The 27,417-nt window shown below is 45.2% G+C and overlaps 1 protein-coding gene across 2 annotated transcripts in view; it reads left to right on the forward strand.

The window, feature by feature from the left end:
• The window catches only part of NUP58 (nucleoporin 58), a 353,742-nt gene that overhangs the window by 33,912 nt on the left and 292,413 nt on the right, over positions 1-27,417 (forward strand). For both annotated transcript variants that reach the window (XM_085621608.1, XM_085621609.1), the window contains exons 2-3: positions 2,488-2,633; positions 13,443-13,478. In XM_085621608.1, coding sequence (XP_085477734.1) covers positions 2,488-2,633; positions 13,443-13,478 — 182 coding nt within the window. The remainder of the gene's footprint in view (positions 1-2,487; positions 2,634-13,442; positions 13,479-27,417) is intronic.

Consider the following 27,417-nt stretch of genomic DNA (forward strand, 5'->3'; position numbering starts at 1 on the left):
CGTAATTTTATTTATATATATATATATATATAACCTACTGGCGGTCGCCAGTAGGTAGTTATAGTTAGGACCCTGTTTCCATAGGAAATACGCAACATTCTATTTGGAATAACTTTGGCGCCGGTCGACGAATCCTCGCGAAATGTTCAAAACTAATGGGGCGCTACGCTCCACTCCTACCCTGAAAGTCTCGGGGGGATTCGTCAAGCGGGGGCTGAGAAAAAAGGGGGGTCCCAAAACTCGTTTTCCCTATGCATTTTTCCATAGGACCTTTAGACACAGCTACAGCCCGAACGGCTGAACAGAATTACTTGAAATTTGGCAGAGAGGTAGTCCTCAGGTCAAGGAAGTGCCTTTTGTAGGTCTGGTGTAAATCTGTTCAGTAGGTCCTGAGAAAATAGCATTTAAATCAATATATATATCTGTAAGCGCGCAGGGTGTGCACATAGTGAAAAACCAGAAAAAAAAATAAAAAATAAATACATAACTTAGCATTTAAAAAACGGTACAAATTCACTGAAAAAACCATAGGTTTCACACACGTTATAGTTAGGAATTATCATTTACAAAACCTTGCAAATTCACTTAAAACATAGGTTTCACACATGTTATAGTTAGCTGTACATTTCACTCGTAAAAAACCAATGAAATTCCACGTTATAGTTAGATCAGGTAACTATAACTTGCGCGACCGCAATCCACAATGTGTAATTTCAGATGTCATCATTGATGTCATGAGTGATATCACTGACCATGTCATGAGTGATGTACTATGTGACGTCATCAGCAGTTTATTGTGGGCGCGCAAGTTATAGTTACCTGATCTAACTATAACGTGGAATTTCATTGGTTTTTTACGAGTGAAATGTACAGCTAACTATAACATGTGTGAAACCTATGGTTTTTTAAGTGAATTTATATATATATATAATATGCTTTTTCAAATGAGACTGAACAGCTCGAGATCAATTGCTCTTTTATCAAATGATCTTGGTTCTTGAAGACGCACCATATAACAATGGACCTGCTGATTTACTACTCTGTGTAGGGTGTGTAGTTTTAAGAGTGTTGCTTTTGTTTTGATCGTTGTGGAAAATGCTTCCATGTCCCATGAGGTGCGGTTATCGTGTTATGGGATGCAGCGCTTAGCAGTGTGATGCATGAGGAAGTATGAGAAACCGGTGCACGCACAGTTAATGGTTTTCAGTGAGCTAAATCTTTGAGCAGTTTTGCATATCCTTCTATGGTGTTGTTTTCTTGGTACACTTGACAATACATAAATAATAATAATAATTCCACATTTGTAATGCGCAAACTTATCACTCCTAATGGTTATGGAGAGCCATCAGGGTGATTGAGTGAGCTATTGCCCAGAGTCACAAGATGCGGAGCGGAGCTGCTGCTGGGGATCGAACCGTGAGCCCTGCGCTCCAGAGTCAGCCACTCTGGTCGATGTGCCACACTTGGATTACTGCACTGAGTTATCACTTCTGAGATATTTTGTTTTAAAGTTTATGGTTCTGAGCAGATGTAGGTTGGAGGAAGCCCTGAATCGGAATCTGCTGGGTATTGTCATCTCCTAACCGACAGCTGTTGTGAGATGTCAAAAAGCGGCTATTGCATGTAACTAGACGTGGCCCGAAGTGGTGAACTGAATTGCATTTATATAGCAAAACCTACCCCTAAATAGAGATTATGGAACTTCACATTGGCAGCACGCCGTTCCGGAGCCAAGGGTTAGTGTTGTTTTTTTTGGAGGGGGGTTTCTTGTCGGTTATTGGGAAATAATCTTGCACTCTTAAGAAAAACATGCCATGCATTTACTCAAGTTTTTATGTGGCGGATTAAATTAATAAGAATTATTTGTGATCTTTAGTGGAAGAGGGAAATATGTGAATTCATGCATTGGTAGGCTGTATTAATAGATGAACTATAGGAGGTTAGGTATTGTTAGTTTGCAGGGATATGACTGACTGGAGCGGTTGTGATCTTTGAAAAGAGGTATTGGCAATTTGGAGAGATGCGATAGTATGGATTATGGCAAACATGCATGTCTCTTAGAGTAGGCTGTGTTCAATATGATCAGCACTGGCTTGGTTCTGCACAGAACTGGGCCTGCCACTGCTTTGACCCAACAAGCACATGTGTACACCTGGTCATGAGACTTTCCTGGTAGGTCCCATGAGCATGTGTAAGGAGGGGGTCTGGTCCTGTCGTGCCTTGCCCCAGGGAGCAGGGGTGTTAGCTTAGGTTAGCTAAAAGCTGCATCCTAACTTTTAATCTTGTCTCCTTTTTAAATTGACCTTTTTTAGCACTTTATACTGCTGTACTTTTTTATGCATTCAAAGTCTTTCTGCAATGACTGTACATTTGGAAGATTTCAAACAGCTAAAAAATCTTTTTGTATGCTCAAGTCATCATTTAAATAACTTGTGCAGTGTAAGAGGCAGACTTCGGATCAAAAGCAAATATTTGTTTGTTTTCCAGTTCCAACACTGGCGCAGCAACTGGTGTCAGTTTTGGTACGCTTGGTGCCGCTACTACTCAACCAGCTGCCACACCAGGAACGTTTACTGGGGGACTCTTTGGATCCAAACCTGCGACAGGCTTCACATTAGGCGGCTCGAATACAGGTATGCATGTGTAGCTATTTGGGGTACAAACCTAAATTGGAAGTATCTCAGTGCTGTGCGTTATTGGTGGTTTCTACTTTTTTCTATACTATCACAGTTACAATGCACATATTCGCAGTTTTGTATCACATTTCATATATTTACAGAACTACTGAAGCAGTGGTTAGAATCCAGATCCCTATGTTCCAAGATGAAGTGTTTTTATTCCTGGCTTGTCTCAACATGTATTTCCTTTTCATGTGTGTGTTTTTTAATAAAAAAAAAACATTTTTAAAGTCTTAAAGGAGCACTAGGACTCATATTATGTAGCAGAGCACTTCACAGATATGTGAATAACAGGAGGATCTGGAATGTGAAGTGTTATGGCAAATGGAACAGCTTAATTTTTACTGTCCATATAAGATTAGACTGACACGGTCCGGTGCTCCTCCTTAAGATTCAGTCTGGCCATCTAACCACCTTCCTGCAAGAGACTCCTGATAAAGTGCATACCTGCCATCTTGAAATTTCTATAACTCAACCAGGCATTTTATTACGGGGTACAGATTGCCCACTCACCCCCTTTTTGGCAGTAAAATCTATTGCCTGACAACCCAGACGAGTGAGGAAAAGAACTATGAATGTCCCTCTAGGTTTATATCCTTGTCTACCATTCTCATGGTATTGTCCTCATAAAAACAATGGGATCTGGACATATCAGTTTTGTAGTGGTTCCAAAGACGTGTACAGAAATGAAACAAAACTGTTATGTGCAAAATGGTTCTCTTGTAAAATACTCAACCTTTCTTAAGTATGAAACCGTTTCTTTGGAGGTCTTGTTTACACTGTATTAATCAGCATAATCAGCAACAGCTAGACGTGGTCTGTGTCCTTATGTTTTGAGGGAATGTGTTAATACGTCATTTGATGCACACCCGAAACCAAAACTAGAGACTTCTAAAAAAAAAAAAAAAAAAACAGACCCCCAAACTAGATAGCAAGGAGGTGCACTGCATATAAATCTACAACCGTGCAAACTCAGATTGTTACGAGTTAGCAACGCTTTTCCTTACCTGCCTCATTATGTTCAGGGCTCTCATTCCCTTGCATTTATGTGCACTTGGACAACCTCAACTGTCTATTCTAAAAGTCCGCATTCACTTGTTAAAGAAAAAAGCTCTGATGAGAATTGTTAACTTTAAGGTTAACCTATTGCCCAGAAAGCTCCTACAGCCAGACCAGAATTGACATCTACAAATAAATTGGAAAACGAAAATTTACAAAATACCATCTCCAAAGCCAAACAAATAGCCTGCTATCCCAACAACAATCAGGACTCTAGGATCTAACAGCCTTCAAATATCAGATATTTATTTAGTGCAGGACCTGCAGGAATTGTAGAATGAGGATTTAGAGATCAGTCCAAGACCATCACAATTAGATGTAGCACAACAAGCCCTGGACACACATGGAATGACTGCAACACCCTTCAATCTAAATCAACATTCACACCCATGATGCCAGGAGATACAACTGACATGTTTAACGAAAAGGTAATTGAACAAATCAAAAAGATCAGACAACTCAAAGAGCAGGAGATATCACAATTTAATTACAAAGTAACGGCCAGATTATAATATGCAATGCTGACAAAGCCGGAAATATTGTAATTTGGCCAAGATCAGAGTTCATGCTAGAAGCATATAAACCATTGAATGATGTTCAGTGCTATATGAGAAGCAATGTGCAGATTGTAAGATCTGTCAATCAATTTCAGTTGAAGCTGGTCACATGGAAAAATAATGGCTTGCTGACCATGAAAGAATACATCCAACTATGCCTGTTCTATATTTTATTCCAAAGGTTCATAAAAATACAGTTCCGTAGCCGGGCAGGCCCATAATCTCTGCCAGAAACTGCATATTTGAATGTACCTCTCAATATATGGATTTTTTTCTACAGGGTTATGTACGGAATTTACCGTCCTTTGTTCAAGATACTAGTGACTTCTTAAAGAGCATATACGATATCTCACGGAGCCAGGAATATCTTCTAATGACACTAGATGTAACATCTCTTTATACGAGCATCAACCATCATGATGGTTTAAGAGCTGTGGAACACTTTCTTTAGAGTAGACCTTGAAAAATTTAAGAACACAGCAAGATGTTGGCTTTCATGATAAGATGGTGTTTAGAGAACAACTTTTTCCTCTTTAACAAAGAAATATTTCACCAGGTCTGCCGAGTTGCCATGGGTGCCTGCTTCTCCTCCAGTTAAGTTTGTTTACACATGGGCTGGTGGTCTGAGTGGGTACTCCGGGTTGACCAAAGCGTTCGTTGGGACAATCATGTAATTTGTTGGCTCCGCTACATTGATTATTTGTTTAGAGTGTAGAAGGGAACCCAAGAAACTGCAGAAGAATGAAAAATTTCCTTACTAACGTAACAAAGTTTCAATTCTATTAAGGACTCTGAGGCGAGGATTATGCTTTACTTTCTCCACTTTAATCACAGCAGCCATTTCAAAGTTAAACAAACCACTGTTCCTATGAACCATAGGGAATAACAATACAAAGCAATAGAGTGTCCATGGATAGACAGTCCTCTTCCAATGCACCAATCACAGGTCTCCTAGGAGTATGTAGTCCTCTGTCCCTCTTCATTCTCCCTCTTTCATCGCTCTAAGCCAGCCAATCCAAAATCCTCACGAGTCCTGTGACGGCGTCGCGTGCAGAAGCAAAGCACAATGTAAGCGACCGCGATGGCTACGGTTTAACCCTGCCAGGGAGGGACGATCACAGCATATTAGCACAAACCACATAAGAGAAAAAGTGGAGTCGGAAGACCAGTCTGCTGCGGTCAGAATGTCTTCCAGACGAGCTCCCAGGGCAAACGCTTTAGAGGCCATGGCCCCTCTGTCTGAATGGGCACCAAAAAGCAGCAGATCAATTCCGGCCTCCTGCATCACCCAATGGACCCAACGGGCGATTGTGGAGGAGGAGACTGCCCCTATGAGGCTTCTTGAGCGCGATAAGCAACTGCCGCTCACCTGGAGGACGTTACTCCTCAGACATTTCCTCGTAAGCCTTAAGGCAAGCAACGACACACAACTTGGGGGAGTTCGGGAAAGCAGGGTACGAAATGGATGTTGTCCCACATTTCGTCTGCCGCCTGATCGTGAAGGTCACCCTGGAGGGAGAATAGATCCTACCCGAGATGTCCAGAGCTCGCACATCCGAAATGCGCCTGCAAGATGAGACAAAGGAGCATGGCCAGTTTGGCAGATAGCTCCTTTCTGGACAAGAAGCGATTGGGTTGCCATGACAAGAACAAGTTGAGAACCTGATTTGTGTCCCACAACTGAGAGTAATGAGGCTCAGGAGGCAAAGAAAGGCGGATGCCTTGAAGAAGCCGACAAACCAAGGGAGAGCCATCCACCATGGTGTGGCCGGCAGATATGGCAGACCGAAAGGTGTTAATGGTCCTGTACGCCAAACCCTCCTCCACCAAAGCTGCCAAAAAATTCAGTATGGCCGTCACATCTGCTGCCATGGGATTGAAACTCATAGTCTCCACGTGGAGCGATACCGCTTGATCGTACTATAGGCACAGGCCTTGGACATGAATTTCTCAGCCGCCCCCGAAAGGCCGGGGACAGCCCAGAGTCCCCTGTAATCCATCACATTAGAGTCAGGGAGCCCTGAGCGATGAGCGGATGGGGAACCTTGTCTGGACTGAGCAGAAGAGTCGGAAATCGGAGTGGGATTGGAAAATCCCAAGAAAGTTCTAGAAGAACCGGATACCAGACTTGAGACCTCCAGATGGGCGATATCAGCACAATGTCTGCTCCTTGGCGACGAATCTGGGCCGAGACCCTCGTTAACATGGCGAATGGGGGAAAGGTGTACCCCGCCTCTTCCCGCCAATCCTGCAGGAATGCGTCCGTGGCCGCTGCCATCGGATCCGGCTTTCCAGCTGAAGAACCGGGGAAGCTGAAAGTCCAGACGTGAGGCGAAGAGGTCCGTCGAGAATGGACCTCAGATGCTCTGGAGGTCCGTGAAAACTCCCGGATGAAGCTTCCACTGGCTCACGTCGTGGAACTGGCATGAAGGGAAATCCGCCACTTGATTGTCCAGGCCCGGCAGGTACTCCGCCGTGACCGAGACATGGTGATCCAGGCAATACTGCCAGAAATTCGCTGCCAAGTCTGCCAGAGCTCGCGACTGTGTGCCCCCAAGATGATTGATGTACCGGACGGCCGATACGTTGTCCATCTTGAGGAGAACACAGGATCGGACCGACTCCTTGGTCGAACATTTGCCCACCAAGACCTCCAGACAATTGATATGAAGTTGTTGCTCCTGCGGAGACCACACACCGCCGGTAGTGAATTCTCCACACCGCGCGCCCCAGCTGGACCTGCTGGCGTCGGACTCGATAACGGTATCGGGCACGGAACCGAATATTGCCCGCCTGTTCCAAGCTTCCATGTCGGTCAGCCACCACTGGAGGAGAGGGATACCTACTGCGAGTAAAAAAAAGACCCCTGCGAAGGTGGCGAGCCTTGAGGCGCTGGAAGGCCCTGTAGTGCAGAGGACCCGGGAAAATTGCCTGGATGGAGGCCGAGAGGAGCCCCACGATCTGGGCAAGTTGACAGACAGGCAGGATTGAGTGAGGGCAGTCCGGATCTTGTGGGGAATCTTCGTCATCTCCTGAGATGGGAGGTTGAAAGTGGACTCCACGGAGTCGATCACAAACCCCAAAAACACCACTTTCTGAGCGGGCACTAGCGTGGATTTTGCCTTGTTGACCACGAAGCCCAAGCTCTGAAGGAGCATCACCACCGTCTGCAACTGCAACGATGAGGCTCTGGAACACTGAGCCATCAACAGGATGTCGCCAAGGTATACAACCGGACGCCCGCAAACGCTCGATCACCGGCCGCAGGACCTTGGTGAAGCACCAGGGTGCGGAGGACAGGCTGAAGGGCAGAGTAGTGAACTCGTACACCCTGTCTCGTCGGGGGAATTAAAGGAACCACCTGTGTGGGTGAAAAATGGGAATCGTAAGATAGGCATCCTTCAAGTCGAGGCACGCCATCCAATCATTGGGTCTGAGGAGATCGCGCAGCAGATGGATCCCCTCCATCTTGAAGTGGCGGTACACCAGCCACCCATTGAACTCTCGCAGGTTGATGACCGGGTGCTGCGTACCATCCGTCTTGTCAACTAAAAAGAGGTTGCTGAGAAAACCCCTGGGATGCTGAACGGACTCCAGGATTGCCCCTTTGTCGAGATGAGAGGAGACCTCTTGGTCGACCAGAGCGGCATCTGAGGCCGAGCAGGAGAGGGCACGGGGGAACCGGTTGTGAGGGATCCCCGTGAAACTCTGAAATCCCTGGACAGTCTGCAGGACCCTGGCGTCCCCCGTGACAGAAGTCCAGGCCTGGAAAAAATGCGCCAGATGGCCCCCCAATTTTAGAAGGGAAGAAGGGAGAACACTCACCGGAAGAGTTGGAGGCTCCACCGCCTTGGCCTTTCCCACGACGTCCTCTGGTCGGGTACAAATTGCTGAATCTGGCTTGATCTTGATACTGTCCACCTCCGGAGCCTTGCCCTCTGCCCTGATTTGGACGGCCGGATGAGCGGCCCCTACCTCGTCCGCCCCCTCTCTCTCCCCCCCCCCCCCCCTGTAAAACCCGAGGGCGGTAAACCTGGCGAATCGAGGTCTGAGCTTTGTTCAGAGACGTGAATGTACTCACAAACCTGCCCAATTCCCTGATAAAGGGCTCTCCAAAGGGACCTCCTTGGGCCACGGAGCCAGCCTCCGAATCGGCTAAATCCCCGAGTTTGGGGTCAACCTTAATAAGTAAGCTCCTGCGCCTTTCCGTGAAAATCGCGCAGTTTGCCTTCCCAAGGAAGACCACCACGCGTTGGGCCCAGGCGGATAGGATCTCTGGTGAAATAAGGGACCCTGACTGTTTAGCCTCCTCAGCCGTATCAATATCTTGGTAATGGAGCCTAGGGCATTGAGGAGCTTGTCCTGGCAAGACCGCCAGTACCGATCGATACCCCTCTTTGGGTCTTTTACAAATTTTTGTAGAAAGGTGGCCATGCGCGGGTCAATCTCCGGGGTAGCCGCCACCTTCCTCTTCAACGTAGGTCGGGGGCTCTCCACCCTCATACAGCTACTGGCTGTGGCCTTTAACGGCTGGCGGATCCTACTGGCCACATACTGGGCTACTTTCTCAGAGGGGGCCCAGTCCGAGGACCGGGGATGCAGAACATCATCGGGGTCAAGCATGTCTGCGCAAAGGTTCTGAGAGTAAGATGCCGGGTCTGGACGGCCGGGCGGGAGGGGCCAGGCTCATCATCCGCATCCCCTGCAGCGTTGTCCCTTGGGGGCGTTGTGGGCACCTGTGTGGGTTTGCTAGCCAAAAACGCCTGCTCAAGACGGGCGAAAGCGTCCAAATCCATCCTGGACTCTCTAGGTCGCTTAGCCTGTGCGGGCTGGGAGTTGGCGGGGGTTCCGCCGTCGCCGGACAAAGGAGCAGGAAGGGTATGGGAAGCCTTGGCCAGCTTTGCGCAAACCTGCTCAATACGGCGAGACAGGCGCTCCTCCAAGGGAGCCATGGCCTGCTCCACCGCCTTGTAAATAGAATCGTCTGCGGCGTTGTAAAAATCCTCATCCCACTGGAGGGAAGTGAGGGGATCCTCCTCCCACTGGTCATCCTGCTAGGGCTCCTCCTGATACTATTCCATTGGAGCGGGAAGATGGAGTGCCACACAGGTAAGTGGGTAAACTGGTGAGGGGTAACCTCAACTTTAGGGGAGGGATGGGTGACAGCCTGATGCAAGGTAGGCAGAGCTCGTGTTTATAATGGGCAGAACCCTGGGACTGTTGGCCCTTGTGCAGTAAATATAGAGGGCAGCCTGCCAGGTAAAACATCCCAATACTGACTCCAGAAGAGCGTTGGAAAGGCCTAAGTAAACGGACCCCCAATAAGGCAAAATAGCCTTGCAACCAACTCTGACTAATGGCAGCTACAGACTCTCCGTACACGCAAGCGTTCAAGGGGGCGTAATGAAAACAGAACACTGCCTAAAGGCAGTCTTGCAGACCACAAGTGGCGTACTGGCAGGCAAGGCTCTGGCGATCGACCGCGTCTCCGTCCAGCAATGCGCGGAATGCCGGAGACGTGGCGAACGAGAGGACGCGCCACGAGCCCACACCACTGAGGTAACGGCTGTTAGGGAGACTGAAAGCTCCCACGGCAGGGCGAGGAAACAGAGTAGCGGTTAACTCGCAGAAACAGCGAGAGCTTTAGGAAGCGAAAGCCAACTGCCTGAACAAATGCGAAGCGCGCACCAAAGCTGTGAAAAAACGCAAGGCAGGCCAATACGGGGCAGGCCAATACAACACCAGCAGAAAGGAATACAATGCAAATACAGGGAATCCAATGCAAATACTGAACATGAAGGCCCTGAAAAAAGCAAGTTCACGTATGTAAACACTGTAGAGATTATAATACAGCACATTACACTAATGAGAGTATAACACAGCACGTTATGAGGAGAGGCAAAGAGGGCACCACTTATCTGGCTGCAGCAGCGAAGAAAAGAGGGAGAATGAAGAGACTGAGGACTACATACTCCTAGGAGCCCTGTGATTGATGCATTGGAAGAGGATGGTCTATCCATGGACACTCTATTGTTTTGTATTGTTATTCCCTATGGTTCATGGGAACAGTGGTTTATTTAACTTTGAAATGGCTACTGTGATTAAAGTGGAGAAAGTAAGGCATAATCCTCGCCTCCGGTCCTGACATAGAATTTGTGACTAATAATAATCTCAGCTCAGTCATTCTAAAGTTTTCAACACATATTAACAGTCAGAGGGTTGATTTCTTAGATGTGCAAATTTTCATTAGGATTAACACAATTGAGTCCCGATTGCATTGGAAGGAAACTGCTGGAAATTCTGTACTGCATGCTAGTAGCTTCCACCCCGCCATCTGATTAATAGCATTTCATAAGGGAAATGCTAAAGCTAAGGAGAATTTGCATTCGTCAGGATGTTAAAGGCGGCTCTACAAGAGTCTAAAAAATATTCCTAGCAAGTGGATACACCTTGCATAATATTGATCAGGCTATATAAAAAAATGAGGCTAAAACAGGGAAACTGCTATTTGGGAGGAAAGAATAATGGCAATTCAAATACAACAGACGAAGGAGCTAGGCTAATTCTGACATACAGCAAACAGGGACATCAGCTTAGGTCTATTCTTAAAAAACCAGCGGCTGACCCTGTGATCGGCCAAAAACTCCCAAAAACAACAGTTATCACTTTTAGAAAAGCTGTATCTATGAGTAATGCATTGGTAAAAAGCAGTTCTTTGATTACGGAAACAGGCAATTGGTTAACATCCAAGAAGGTATTCTACAAATGCAATTCCAGTAGAGCCTGCAAATTTTCTACCAATATTCCTCACTTGTAAAACTGCATTTGCAGTTCATGTTCTTGAATGTACATGGAAGTAATACTATATTTGGAGCACCAAACTGCAGGTTTACAAACTAATATTACAGAATAATTGAGCCATAATCAATTTGGATTCTACATATCTGGTAGCCCGCCACTTCAAACAACATCACAATACCAATCTTAGCCATTTTAGATATTTCGTAATAGATGTAGTATCAAAATTAAAGCGAGGAGGCAACCGAGAATTGGTGCGAAGACAGTTGGAGACAAGGTACATTTTAAATGTGGATACAGGGTCTCCCTATGGGCTCAATACTAGTGAGGATCTATACACTTAACTCTAACAGTTGAATTTTAAAATCATGTTTTTATAGATTGATACAGAAACTGCCACAATTACAAGCATGACTGTATCTATTTGAATGTTAATATTACATGTTGTAGACCTTGAACCGCGTCACATGACAAAAACCTTAAAAAAAGAAAAGGGGGCAGAGTAGAAACAACCTGATCCCCTGGGCCTCTAGGGGGTTTGGGGGGGGGGGGGCAGCTATCCCTCCTGTTACCTCAAGAAAGTCCCACATAGCGGGATTGCTAAGAGGTCTTTGGGGGCCACACCCCCTTTCTCTACCACTCTACAAACGCGCCCCCTGGCACACTACTGGCTTGGGGATGAAGTCCATTTTACTCCTGACGAGCCTTGGGGGCCAAGAAGCCCTCCTGTTACCTCTGGTAAGTCCAACACGGTCCGATTCCTGAGAGCTTGTTGGAGGCCTTGCCACTTTTCTCCACCAATCTGCAAATATGGCTACTAGTTAGAAAAAACATAGAAATTCACTTAAAAAAGCAAAGGTTACAGAGATGTCGTAGTTGGGAAATAGATTTTGAAAAACCGTAGAAATTCACATAAAATACCAAAGGTTACAGTGACGTTATAGTTGGACTCAGATTTCACTCGTAAAAAACCAGTGTAATTGGGCAGTTAGTTAACTGAGCTAACTATAACTTGTGCCCGCAATGCACTGCTTATGACCTCACATATTACATCACTCATGACCTGGTCAGTGACATCACTGACATCTCAAATGACATCACTGATGACATCTTCCACAGAAGCACTCACACCCCATACAACCTCTCGTACATCCATTCACACAACCACTGACATACCCATTCACAGACCTATACCAGTACTCACACACCCTCTCCTCCATTGAGGCACTCACTAGTACAGCCTCTCACACAACTAATCGCTCACCCATACAGTCACTCATGCAACCAGTTACTCACCCATACAATCAGTCACATAACCTCACACTCACCCATACAGCTACTCGCACACCCACCCACTCACTCACCCAATCAGCCTCTCAACACAGCCACTCACTCACCCATACAAGTCCTCATACCCTCACTCAACCACTTACATACTCATTCACATCCATACAAGCACTCACACATCCACTTACTCACCCATACAGCCATTCAGACACTCACTCTCCAATACAGTGCTTCAAACACAAGCTCACTTACCGAAACACCTACTCAAACACTCACTCACCCATACAGCGAACTACACACCTAGTCACTCACTTATGCATCCATTCAGACACCCACACACTCTCCCATACAGTCACTACACACCCACCCATAGAGCCACTTACACTGCCACCCACCCATACAGCCACTGACACACCCACTCCCCAATACAGCCACTCGCAGGCAGTCACACAGAACTGTAGTATGGATCGCCAGCTGGACTTTAGGAAGCTTCCTGGATTGTACCTGTTTTGTTTCTTAGCCCTGATCCTTCTGACGCTGGCAGCGCCGGGACGCCTCTTTGCTGAGGCAGCGGTGCGCTATATAAACTCAGATAACATAACACAGACCCTTATTCACCTATACAGCCACTCACCTACCCATATGCACAAGGATACATACAGTCACACAGCCACTCACATGATATATATTACAAGTAGTATCACTCCTTGGTAGTACACCTAGTATACTACTTTAACTTTTGTAGTACCTTAGTATATATGTTTAACAATTATAAATACTTGCACTCACTGGATGGTGTCATCAGTGATGTCACTGACCATGTCATGAGTGAAGTAATATGTGAGGTCCTAAGCAGTGCATTGTGGGGACATAGGTTATAGTTAGCTCAGGTAACTATAACTTATGAATTTCTCTGGTTTTGTGTGAGTGAAATCTGAGGCGAACTATAACGTCCCCGTAACCTGTTTTTTTTCAGTGATCTGTATATATATATGTGTGTGTATGTATGTATCATTTTGTGTGTGTATTTTGTTTATAATTCTCATTCTTTCTTTCGTTATAGGAACAGTTGCACCTTTTACAACCGGATTATCACTGGGTAAGCTTTTTTGTTCTTTTATATTTTGAAGTGAAAACTACGGTACAATCTGGAAACAATTCTTTTTTACTTTAGTTAGGACTTCACACACTTCACACAGCCTCACTGATGAGCTCTTTAGAACTGTACACAGTATGTCAAATGTGGCCTTTTAGAGGAGTATTAATATTCCGCCTATGGCATTCAGAGTTGGACGATGTTCCAGATGAACCCTTCAGATTAGGACACAGTGCTCCAGGTAAGGTCTTAAGAGTGTTGGTAGCACGACATGTGTGTTTTTTTCCTGACTATAACGTTTGCGTGCATGTTATCAAACATTAGTCTGCAGCTGCCTGTGCTGTAAACGGCTGCTGCAATCTGTTGTCTGCCTGTAAAGCTTTCACTACTGAGCCCCATATTATAACTTGTGTGTTTATAAAAATTTGTGAAGTCTTTTCAGTATACAAATGGATTGGTGTTTCTGGTCCATGTTTTCATTGAAGGTCGTATTTAGTGCATATATGAAAGGCGTTACTTGGGAGTGCAGAGCTGTTCTCCTTTATTCCTTTCCATTGAGACATGTGTGCTTTCTCCCACATAACCGTTACTCCAACAAAAGATTGCCATGCCAAGTTTACGCTCTTTCCCGCTGTAAACTGCAGCTAGTTAAAAAAAAAAAAAAAAATCTGGATTTTTAACTTCTTTGGCGTTGTCTGAAAAAATAGCTGAAGTGTGGCATTTTAAAACTTTATAACATTTATTTTAAAAGTGGGAGCTTTTTTCTAAAGATGACCATAATGGTATGCTGTTAGAAAATCTCCTTTTGAGCTTTCTAAAACTGGTGTGGAATACAATATTTTGCACTCTCGTTTTCAGTAATATTTTTGTGGTTTCTTACTGCTTGAAATTGGTGCAATTGGTACGAAAAATGGGTGTGAAAGCCATGGTTCAACCTAAGCTAAATGCTTCTAAACAGCAGACGTAATTTAGAATTCACAAAATATTGATTTATCGGTAAAGAAGAACTTGGCTACATGCTTAATATCTTTAATATGCATTGAAAGGTGTCCTGTAAAAGTGATGTACAGCTAGGATGCTCAAACAGCTCGTGTCAAACAGCGAGATCTTACTTTCCTAGTTTTTCTGAAAATATGTGGTACAAAGAGCCAACAACTGAGCTGCTGCTTGCATTGCTTTTTTTATTTTGTACTAGCGGATTGCTAAAACATGTTTATAGCGTACAAAAAGTTGAATAAGATGAGTTGTGCAGATAATCTGACTTGGTTTTCTTTTAGGTGTCTCATGTGCTTGCAAAATCTCTAGTAATGAAGAAAAATCTTGAAAGGGGCTTAGAGCCTGCCTATTACTTGCCTTTACTTACCATTGGTTGGTTCCCCAACACTCATTTTCTTATTGGACAACGCATCATCCTCCTCCCTCTGGCTTCTTCCTGGGCTTTGTATGTGTCCCTGCCGTGGAGCTTAAACCAAATACTGCTGCTGTGCATACGCGCCTGCAGAGAAACTTTTTTCAAGTTTATAGTCCAGCACTCAGAGAGCATCTGTTTGCACTCATTTGTCAAAGTCTGACATGCCCAAGTCAGAACTAGCTAGATAAAGAACCGCTTCTGAACGTAGAATGTTTCGGCACATTCCATAGGTAATTTAACTCCCCCCCCCCCCCCCCCCCCCCTATGTACTGGGTGCTTGTGAGAAAGTGCTATCTTTCTTGCATGGTATGCCCCCACTTTTTGCTGAATCGCTGACTGTACTTTGACTGGCTGGAGCCCAGGGAACACTCAATCAGGAGCCCAGGGCCTATGTTCCTTACCTAAAACCCAAATTGGCAAACCCTGGCCACATGTCAGCCCCTGGTAAATGGTACCCTAGGTACCCAGGGCCTTGTGACCAGGGAAGGCCTCTAAGGGCTGCAGCACTTATTGTGCCACCCTTAGGCCCTGTACCCTGACACAAACACACTGCCCTTGCAGGCTGAGTGTCTGGGTACAAGACAAAACAAAGAGTCGACATGGCCCACATCCCTGTGTGCCATGCCCACCTCCTACACTGCCCTGGCATACATCAGCCACCCCTCTAGCTGGGTGCCCTATGCCAGTGGTGTGTGCACAGGAGCATGAGCCCTGTGCCCCTACAGTACCCAGGTCCATTCCTGGGCACTGTAAGTGCAGTGCTGCCATTTAAGAGTACATGGTGCTGAGAGCTCGTCAAACACGAACTCCACAGCACCATAATGGCAACACTGAAGACTGAGAAGTTTGGTATCAAACTTCTCAGCACATTAAACCTGCACTGATGCCAGTGTGGGATTTAATGTACGAAGCACTACAGAGGGCATCTTAGAGATGCCCCCCTGAAACCTAACCTACAATCCACATCTTGTCTGAGAGGCTGCCTAGGCTGCCACACAGCAGACATGTTGCTGGACCCCTGAGTGGAGAGCCCCCACTCTCCTGGGCTTGTAACAATGGACATCCTGGGCAAGGTGCTAGGTCTCCTCCCCCAGGATGCGCAGGGGGAAGCTTCAAAGCCGCCTTTGTGAGCTTCTCCAGGCCACTTGCTGTACTCAGCAACTGGCCCCCACCGGTTCTGACCCCCACTCTGGCGGGAAGACTGGCCGCAAACCCAAGTAAGGACCGGGGATGTGCCAGCCTCTGCCAACCCCACCCCTTAGGTGGGAGAGGCGAGGTGAAGCACATCTCCGGGCTCTCGCTATCTTGAAGATGGGAAGCCCTGCCCAATCAGGACTAGGCTACTGCCCCCTCCCACAGGGAAAGTGGCAGGATAGGGGGTGTACCCACCCCAGGACAGGGACCCATTGGTCCCTGCCCTTTACCTACCTGTAAATCCCTAAATCTAGTATTTAGGGGCACCCTGAACCTTCTTTCCTCAGATTCCAGATTCTAAACTAGCAAAGAAGAACAAGTAGAAAGAAGACCTGCCGTGCAGCTGCTAAGAAGTGGAAGACACCAACTGCTTTGGCCCCAGCCCTACCGGCCTGTCGACCCTCCTCCTGCTAAATCCCGGCACCTCCTGCGGCCAGCAACCTCACAAACCCCGGAGGACCTGGCTACCTTGTGACTCTGAGCACCTGGGACTCCCATGAGCAGTGGCTCTGCTCAAAGCAAGTTTCTAACCCCTGGCATCAGCCCGGAACTGCGAACCCTGCACACTCTGCACCCGCCAAGCCTGGGTTGTGACCGAGTAGACAAAGACCCCGAGGACGTTCCCCCGGCGACTGGGACCCCGAATCCGGCACCCATGACCCACCTCTACGCTCCTGACGACGCCTGCAGCCTCAGAACCAGGGACCCCGTCCCCCAAGCCCCCCCCCCCCCCCCCCCCCCCCCCGACCACGATCAACAGAGGGTAAGATTTCCGGACATCTAAAGGCACCCGGCGCCCTGCGGCCCCGTGTGCCCGACTCCTGGGTACCTACCTATGCTCCAACTACCTAACTTACCTCTTGAAGTGATGGTGGCACCTGAAGAATCTTCGTCCCCGAGCTTGCAGCCTTTGTTCGTCCTTGAGCTTTCCCATTGAAATCCATTGAGCACCTGAGGGCTCAAAAGCACCCTGCACCCAGCCGCCCGAGTGGCCCTGGCAGTGCAACTTCTACTCCTACATACTTTCCCATTTGCCCTGAGCAAGTGACCAGGAGCTCAGCTCCCACAGCCGCGTGGCCTGCTAGTCTGCAGCCACCAACCAAGGCCCCCCTGCCTCCCATATGATAACATTGGGCCTAACTCACTCTGCACCCGGCTGCCCCTGTGCCGCTGAGGGTGTAACAACTGTACTTACCTGACCCTGGGAGACCCCTGAGTCCATGCCCAGAACGTTAACTCTGCCAGTCGAGTACTTACCCAAAAGCCGATAACTCACTTTTCTTCCATAATGTAACATTGACTGGCTTCTTCTGAAATTTCTTCTAAGTGTGGAGTTTCTAAACTTTAAAATGTTTACCTAAAATCAACCGAGTAACGAAAACAGAAATACACACCTGTTAGGAGAGATCCCAGTGCTGGATCTTGGTGCCCAACACTGACCCTGAAAAGTACTTACAACCGTACTTAACCCTAACTCAATTTTCTCCCATAGGAAACCATTGACTCTTTTTCTGTGAAATTTCTTCTAAGTGTCGATTTTTGCAAACTACAAATATTCTTTAAAAATCGTACCAACTGTGAAAACGTAATTACTTACCTGTTTTAGATAGATGCCCCAGTAGTGAGCCTAGGAGCCCAGCACTGGATTACAAAAGTAACGAGAACATACTTTACCCGTAACTTGAATTTCCTTCCATAGGATAACATTGGTAATTTGATTAGCAAAAGTTTGTGTGTCAACTTTTAAAATAGCATAATATTGCTTAAAAATCACCACAGTAACCAAAACGAATTTACTCACTTGTTTCCAAGAACTGTCCCAGGACTGAATCTAGGATCCAGTCCTGGAGTTAGAAAAGTAATCCTGAAAGTAATCAAGTGCACATAACTTAAAATTCCTAGTGAGCTCAATGTATTAATGTGTTTGAAATTGTGTTGCCTATTGCAACAAAACTGTAACTATTATCTGCAAAAGCCAATTGCCTATTGCGAAGTATTTAACTAAAGCATCTCATTCTGAGAAAGTATATTTTGACACCTATTGTTGGTTCTAAAATAAAACAACCATATTTTTTTTTTATACAAACCATTGGCCTAGAGTTCAGTTCTTGAGTGTGTGAGACCATTTGCTGACTGTGTACAACAAATGCTTTAAACTGTCCTCTGATACTGCCTTACTGCTCGACCAAGCTACCACTTTAGAGAGTAAGGTTATATCTAACTTTAACCTCTGCCAAACCTCTGGGGACTGTGGACTCTGTACACACTGGACCTATTTGGGAACCGTATATACAGAGCCACTTTCTCTCAGTGCTTTATTTTCCTGACACAAAAACTACGCATGGCTCGATGCCACCTACACGTTCCAGATACACAGCAGTGCTCTGCTGTTCCAAATTAACCTATTTCACCCTTAGCCAAAACACCCCTGGGGCCATACAGTATTTGCTGAGCACCGAAGAGGAAAAACACAGCCCCCAGGTGGCATTCCTTCATTCTTTAGTGAATGGCACCTTGCAAGGAGCTGGGTTTCCACTTCTCACGAGGCCCCTTCATCCTGAGTCCCTACCTACCAAACAAAAATATTGGCTGGGGTAATAATGCAGCCCTCAACAGAATGCAAAACTGCAGAGCCCCCACCATTGCCTTCTCGATTAAACAAATTGACTGCAAAACCAAGAAATGTCAAGGGCATGTAAAACAAGCATTTGCAATGCAATAGGTCTCGCATTTGCGAGTGTTTGAGCTACTGGCATTCTAAATTACAATGCCTTTTATTTATGTTGGTTTTTAAAACAGATAAATAAAAGGCATGGTCATTTCCAATGGCAATTGCTTAAAATGTCGCAAATGCAAGACCTTTGCATTTCAAATGCTTGTGTTCATAGTAACCAAACACAAAGGTACCCAGCTCGATAATGAACTGTGTGGCTAATGAGGGGAAATCAGTTCATTCAAACAGACCTGTGTTTGTCTTTCATACGAGGCTACGACTGCGCTGAAGATCTCTGGAACTGGGGTCCAAGTGAATTAACGCTGCACATTTGATGGCATATTTATTGTGCGCCGAATCGGACATGATACCTATGATGTAGTTTTCTTTTTTCTCATGGATCATCCTGAATTATATCTGTATTTCATGGTTGGTTGAGGTATATGTAATACCAATAGCGATTGTGAAAACGCACATTGTTAACTGGAGGAGAGCAGGCTAAACTTCGATGTGAGCTATAGTCGAGCTCTCACAAAGCAAAACTGTTTAGTGGAAAAATAAATATTAGTTGTCTGGCGAATCTTGAGCTTGTATTTAGTAGCTGTGTTTACCTATCGGACTACATCTCTCGTTGTCTTGCCAACACAATGATATTGTGATCACGAAATCTATCTTTCTGTGCGGAAATCATTATTTACCAACTGTATCACTGTCCCACCAAAAGGTAAGGGTGGGGTGGGGGTTAAAAAGGGTGTGGTCTGTATAATTAAGGGCGTAGCTTGAACATGTGAACTACACTTTCCAAAGAGTGCCACCTTACCCACAAGTTTTCAGAGAGTAACAAGTGCAACTGGCATTGCTTTGGGCACTCTACAGAGAGGCCATGAATCGGATGTCCATGTGTTCTGAACACCTTTTTGTCAGACTGTCTGGCATTGAGAGAAACTCGCACTGGCTCACCTCAGTGGTGGCCGCTGTAATCACCTGGATGAAGGTCCAGCCCTTGCTGGGAAAGCGCCCTGGGCAGAAAGATATGTGGCGCCCTTGCTGCAGCTGGGGCAGTAATGTGCCCCTTTCGTGTTCGCAGCTCAGTCCCTGTCTTAATACAGCAGTGACTGGTTTCTGAACCCCCTAACCCCCCTCCCAACTCACCTGAAGCCATGTTGTTTGCTGGGGGTGGGGGGTTGGTGTGTGGCAGCAGTAGGTGAAGGGGAGATGGATTGGAAGGGGAACGAAGTGGGCTGCTTTGACAGAGTGTCAAAGCAGCGCATGCAACATGTTGAAAACTATTATAAGTGGTTCACGCTGAATCACTGGCACCGAACATTTCTGTGTTACATCACACGCCGGGTTCTGTAGTGAGCAGCAGGTGGGAATTCACCGTTCACGCCCCCTGTGCACCTCCCCAGGACACACTGGCTCTTACCGTCACTCGCTTCAGCCCAGGGTCCCAGACAGGGCGGGGAGGAGGCCGGACACTGCCACCAGGGAGGCCATTACACAGGTGATTTTTCACGGCAGCAGCTCACTTCGGTCGGTGTTCGAATGTGCTCTAAGCCAGCTTCAGAGCAGGTGCAGTGAACTTGAGAAATGCACCAGATTGATAACTATTCTGGAGGGCCACGGCGAGCAGTGAGCCCCGCAGCCTCAGCTCTGCGATCCGCGAGTGCAGGGCTATGTGCGAGGTGGGGGCGCGTCAGGCTTCCTTCTGCTGGGGGTTGGGCGGTGGGTTTGGCCTTAGCAGGGAGCGTGTTTGCACAGGCTTTTTTGTACCTGCCTACCTGTTGCTAGAAGAGAGAGCTGGGGGGCTCGGGGCGGGCCTGTGCGTGAGGTAGAGGATTCTGCTGCGTTTACATAACCTTGTTTGCCTCAATAAAATCACCACGCCATCAATGTATGATCAATATACGAAAAATGAGACCAGTATCTCTTCCATGTCCAACAAACCTCGCCTGCCTGCTCTCAGAGAAAACGAAGTCGCTCACATTCACCCAGCAAATGAAAACAAGCCGATCCTCAGGCAGAGATAGCTTGTCGGCAACAGCTTTTCAACACTGCTGCCCCCGAGCGTCGCATTGTATGTTAACTGAGACGGTAAAAACAAGCATTGGAAATGCATTCGGTGTGGTCCTGCTACCGTACATGCGCGCTCCAAGACTGGGAAAGGGGTGGTGAGGGCGGCTGGAGCAAGGGTGAGCTGAAGCCAGGAGAGGCAACTTAAACAAGTGGCTGTGTTTTCAGGCGATCCTCGGGAGAACCAAAAGAAAGAGGTATACGGGGAGCAAAGGGCAAGTGACGCGGCCGCGAAATGAAAGTGATCGTGATTACGATCGCTACGGAGGAAAGCCGCATGGCGCTGCGCGCGTGCACGTTCACGTGCACTGTAGCTTTAGGCCACGGCAGCACTTTGAAAAGCCTGTATACAAAATGTCTTGGCCAGATCAGCGCAAGCGCTGGATCAGGCGAGACCTAAAAACCACTATCAATAAAGAAAGGAAGGATTAGCTGGAAAATCACACTTGGGGTTCTATTAATTGTCAACTCACTAACTGGGAAATTAATTAACTAGACCCGTGGGGTAAAAATAACCATAATGTTAAAATTGCATTGTTGCCTAAACGCAAGCTTCTCCAGTTTCTAACCTTACTGGATTTGAGAAGTTTGTATTTGCACTGGTAGCTTAGAACGTGCAACTGCAGCCAGACAGAAGACATGACTGAAAAGCAGCAAGAGAGTTGACTTTTTCATTTAAGTTTCAACTGTACAGCTCTTACTCTGTGCTTGTGAAATCTCTTGCAATGAAAAACAAATCTCCCACCCACCATCACCACCAGCCCTCCCATACATGCAATTGTGTGAGCAATGGCTATACTGTGTGCTCTTGCGCATCTAGACTTTGACTACTGTTTTCTGCATGTTTTTATTCCAATTGCATACACGCCACCCCTGGTGTAATTTAATGCTCTGTGCACAGCGGTGATACGCCGTACCCAGCTGCCCCAAAGGCGTGATCACTATATAGTGTTTTGTTTAACATATTTTACAGCCAACATTGCTTAAAGTAAAAAAAAAAAAATAATAATAAAGCAATATGACGCTGCCAGAATTGAGTGCTTTGTAGCGCTTAATTTTTTTATTTTAGGTCATGTTGCACAGCAGCTTGTGCTACTATGTAACTTGTTGAAAAACATTGGCAAAGCCAATAGATATCACTTAAGCGAAACATATTGGCTTTGCCAATTATTGTCTGTATGGGTATGTCTAAAATGGCACAGTATAAAAGGCCTTAAATATTTTTTTTTCTTTTTTCGGGTAAGTCCCGACTTTTCTCATGGGTGGAATTTTCCTTTGTGATACTGTTTTGTCAATTGTGCTGTTTACTCATCCCTGTGCCCTCCAGCTATTCTATCCCCTTTTTAAACGGTGAGGGTGGGCTGCACACCTTAATATTCATCTGTGGTAGTCCATGGTACTGTGACGTGCACATTCGCCTGCTCCCTCCCCCCCCCCCCCCCCCCTTCATAGTAGGAATTCTCCTTTGCTCCCACCAGCTCAAAACTGACATGTATACTTTGCTTTTCACCTTCTCACCTCTTCTCCGTGTCCCCTCATTGACCTTCTGTGACTTTGCTCTCCTAAGACTTGCTCGTTTTTACCCTATTTTAATTATCCGCACAGACATCTGGAGCAGTCTTCTAATGTGCTTGCCATCTTTTTGGTATTAATGCTTTTATTGTGTTTTCAAAAGTGCAAAATAACAAATTGTTCCCCAGCTATTTTTACACCCCTCCTCTCACCCTAAATCCATATTGGGGACAGTTACTAGCACCTTTACTGGAATCTTTACACTTTCCCAGAGCTATAACCATGGCCACTGTAATTGTGCAGCAATGGAGGACCAAATATTTCTGCAGGGTTGACTAAACTATGTGACCAGAATAGGCAGATTATGCAGCGCTGTCCGTGGCAGAACTATTTATTATTTTTACACATACATCAATATCTTCTGGGCAAATGGTTCAACTTATTACTATCAGTTTAACACCTGAATATAGCAATCCACAGCTAAATAGTTAACGTTTTCTAAGGATCTGCCCCTGCACCATGTTGCTTGCGTTGCTCTATTTTAGTTGAAAACCTATTTCTTTTTTTGAAATCTTCAAACTATGCAACAGGTGGTGAATCCATAGTAATGTGAAAACGAAGCAAGTGGATAATTTCAGTACACTTGAGCATACCTCAATGGCTGGTCCTCTCATAGCTGTGTTTCCGTTCTTTCGTTGCCCACTTTAAAGTGATGTGAGTGGCTGACTCATTTTAAGGTCGATAATGCGTTTCTGCAGTACCTAAAGGTTGAATGGAACTTCTCAATTGCAGTATGCTTCCCCCCACTTTCAGATTCAGCAGCTTGTCTCCGGCTGCAGCTTTTTTCTTTTCAATATCTTAACCGGTGCCAGCGTATGTGCATCTTCAGTAATGGTGCTTCAGTTGTCACTCATCTTACAGCAGCAGTTAGTTACCTTGAAACTAGTTGTTCCTGTGCTGTTTACTCGCAGCCTTTCATTTGCAGAAAACGCTGCTTTTAAGGATCATTCATAAATACCACTTTGTGGGTCCTGGATGTATTAATGCCATATGCCTTCTGTCACTGTAACCAATTATTCCCCCTCCCTCCGATTCAGGGAAGTTTGACATCTCCAAAATTCATGTATCACTGTGTTCATCCCCATACTCCTGCCAGCAGCAGTCTGACGTTCGTTGCATACTGTTATTGTAGCTAATCTGATGTATATTGCCACTGTAATAGGAATTTATGGAAAACGTTTTCCTGTCGCTTCTTGCGATCTTAACAGCTGTAAACAGTAAGTCTCATTTGTGCTATGATTGTTCTGTCTGCAGTTGTATCTCAAATGCCCTTTGGTATTTATTTATAATGTGTGCTTATGTTGTGTGGGTTTAGTTGGAAAGGTAGGGAAGAGCTTTAAAGGGTACTAGAAACACATACTGTAAAAAAATAGTCCCATGACTGTTTTGAATGTGCCTTAACAATAATAGAGAATTGTGAAAATTAAGAGGGCAGTATATTAGTCTGATAGGTGGATCTTGAGAAAGAGAGTTTGTACGTTTCGTCCTTAAGGTTAGGAGCCTGTGATTGATTCAAATATTCTGAAGTAGCTGGTTCTATTAAAGCAGAAGTCTTCAAATCAGGCATAGGGAATCTCCAGTATCATTTTATTCTGTTTCTGCAGCAGTGGCGTATCTCATTCGCCACAGAGTCTGCTTAAGCTTACAAATTACTCCACTTATATACATTTGTAGGCACAAAGAAAATAGTGAAAACCATGATCTCAACAAAAAATGATAATAAAACACAAAGGTCCCTGAGAAATGCAGTTGTAGCAGGAAGATTTCATACAGCCTGCCCTTTATCATGAACAATAGTTGATTGGTTTCCTCTTTCTCAAAATGTCTGTGTACTCTTTAAGCCAACCAGTATTCACTGACCATGACACTACAATGGGAAAGTTTGTGATATTCTTAACTAACCTTATGAGAATATCTATGCAGTGACAACTTCCTTGGCGGCGCCCAGGCCCTGGTGGCCGTTTACAAAACTAAGAGAAAGATAAATGCTTTCCTTTACTGATCTTTGAACAGGAAGGAAAACATTCTGCTGGCAAAGCTTCTTCTTATGTACGTAATTCAGCTAACTGTTCCATGAACCCAGCGGCACTCAGCTAAACTAGATAAACTTATTTGTCCCAGGAATAAGTTTATGTAAAGGATATAGAAGAGAGAAAAAAACCAATATTAAAAAGGACGGTCTCTCAATCCTCCCTTTAAATGCCCTTTTTACACGGGCATTTACTCTATCTATCTTTATTGGCATCATCTGCATAATTTCATGCCTAAAGGGGTTTATCTGGACACCATAACTTTACTTGCAATAACACCAGGCTTAGGGATGCATGCGGAGGTACATGCAGGTAATAAATTTATGAGAATACATACTGTTGCAAATATTTCCAAGTAAATAAATAGTTGTTTCAGTAACCATGAACCCCAAGACCCAAAGAAGGACCCCAAATCAAAAAAAAGTTCTTTTGGTTGCCTCATGCCTTGATGCCCAAATCCTGCAGATTTTCAAATTCTTTTTTCACACTTGGTGCATTATCTGGAATGTAAAGGTAACATTTCGCTTTAATCATCCTACAGACTCTACCCTTCTCAGCTAAAAGGTCTAAAACCAACCTGTTTTGTAGAAACACCGTCCTCATAGCAACCATTTCTACCGTTTAGGTTTACCAATGCTGCTGAGGCTCCATTAATCGTTCCCTCCAGTAATCTACCCAATTGTCTTATTTGTCTGGAGTTAAGGGCTACTCGCAGCATTGGTATTTTCCCTTTTCTGAAGTCATTGGCTTCTTGTGCTGCTGTATCTGTTTGGTCTATTCTTCTCTTTCCCCTAAGTATGATATTAGGGTTTACCTATGTAGGTTTTCATAAGTGTTTTTGTGTCTGATGTTGTATGGTAGGGAATACCCATCCTATGTAACAGCAACCTCCCCAGTCTTTTGTCAACCAAGTGTTTGCCCTTTTCCCCCACATTTAAAATACACTTGGTTTTCTAGATACAAGGGGTAGCCCAATGAAGAGGTGGTGTTATTATGTTATAGTAATGTTCACATTCACGATCTCCTACTTCTCTTCCTTCGTCCACTAAACAGATGCTCCCCTTTAATTTCAAAACAATGTCTTGTATTTATTATTTAGCATTCTTCTTCCTTATTTCCTGATCTAGCCAATTCATACAACCAGAATGTGTAGTAAACTTTATTATATTCTGATAATTATATTATTGTGGATGGTCTCATTTGTTTCTGATCTGTCCCAAACATAAGGCTCTTAAATAAAAACCAAAATGGATAGCATGATGCGTTAAATAGTAGAGGGCATTTAACCAATGGGAACCCTTTTTCAACTCTGCAGTCATCTGCATACATATCCAGCATTCTGAAACATTCATTTTCTTATGGTATGCATTCATCATTTGTATTGCAACATTGTCCCTATACTCGGCATGATGATACTGGTGCAAATCTATTGCAGAGGCAACATTTGGTATAATTTCAGCTTCCTGTTTACAGTAGGGGCCATTAATTAATATATCGCAGTTGCAAGAAAAGGGCCAAACCCAGCAGAACAATAACGTTCATAACAAGAGATGGTTAACTTAATAGCCTATTTATGCGCTCCCTCGTATATCTCTCCATAATTGTATATCCTTGTATTCAAAACTTTTTAGTAAGTTTTAACAAAACACTTGGTTTTGAATATTTTGTTTCCTCTGTTCACCACATTCTTCACAATCACAAGGCCTCCAGAGGTTACGACCATGTGGGCGGCTCGGAGTCTAGTCTTTCAAAACTGTTGGTTGGACTCAGAAGATAGTGTTGTAGGTCTTGGGCGCAAGTTAGTATGCGCCGCTTGCTTTAGATCTTATATGTGCTCTGTCCTTGACAAGTCAGTGAAGGCATGTGGCTTGCGTACATCAGTTTTTATCTCCTTGGCATTTCACAGCTGTGTTAGTAACCAAAAGGAAGTGGGTTCCTTCCACCTCTGCTGAAGACATTTGTTTCGTTGTAAGTTCTTAGTGAACTACCAGTCTTTGGATTGGAGACTGTGTCCTTCAGTTCTAGACGATGTGGGCAGGGAAACTATAACCTGATTGTACAACAAAAGATTCTGTCTTTTAGTCTGGGCAATGTAATAGACGGTGTTGCATCATCAATATGCACAATAGCATTTCCTTGCCGAGCCCCCATCCCATGTCACCATCAATTTGGCAGTCACAATCTCATGTGGGCTCAATTTAGTGGTGGCATTAGGAGAACTATGCATACTTAGAAGTGCTATAGGCAGTGCATCTACCGAAGTCAGTTCAGTGTATGTGTGTGTGTGTGTGTGTGTGTGTGTATGTGTGTGTGTGTGTGTGTATATATATATATGTATGTATGTATAGAGAGCGAATAAGAGAGAGAGAGCGAATGAGAGAGAGAGCGAATGAGAGCGAATGAGAGCGAATGAGAGCGAAATGAGAGAGAGAAATGAGAGAGAGAAATGAGAGAGAGAGAGGAATGAGAGAGAGAATGAGAGAGAGAGAGAAGGAATGAGAGAGAGAGGGAATGAGAGAGAGAGGGAATGAGAGAGAGAGGGAATGAGAGAGAGAGGGAATGAGAGAGAGAGGGAATGAGAGAGAGAGGGAATGAGAGAGAGAGGGAATGAGAGAGAGAGGGAATGAGAGAGAGAGGGAATGAGAGAGAGAGGGAATGAGAGAGAGAGGGAATGAGAGAGAGAGGGAATGAGAGAGAGGGAATGAGAGAGAGAGGGAATGAGAGAGAGAGGGAATGAGAGAGAGAGGGAATATGAGAGAGAGAGGGAATATGAGAGAGAGGGAATATGAGAGAGAGGGAATATGAGAGAGAGGGAATATGAGAGAGAGGGAATATGAGAGAGAGGGAATATGAGAGAGAGGGAATATGAGAGAGAGGGAATATGAGAGAGAGGGAATATGAGAGAGAGGGAATATGAGAGAGAGGGAATATGAGAGAGAGGGAATATGA

Source organism: Triturus cristatus, chromosome 8 (assembly GCF_964204655.1).
Source record: "Triturus cristatus chromosome 8, aTriCri1.1, whole genome shotgun sequence".
NCBI lineage: Eukaryota > Metazoa > Chordata > Amphibia > Caudata > Salamandridae > Triturus > Triturus cristatus.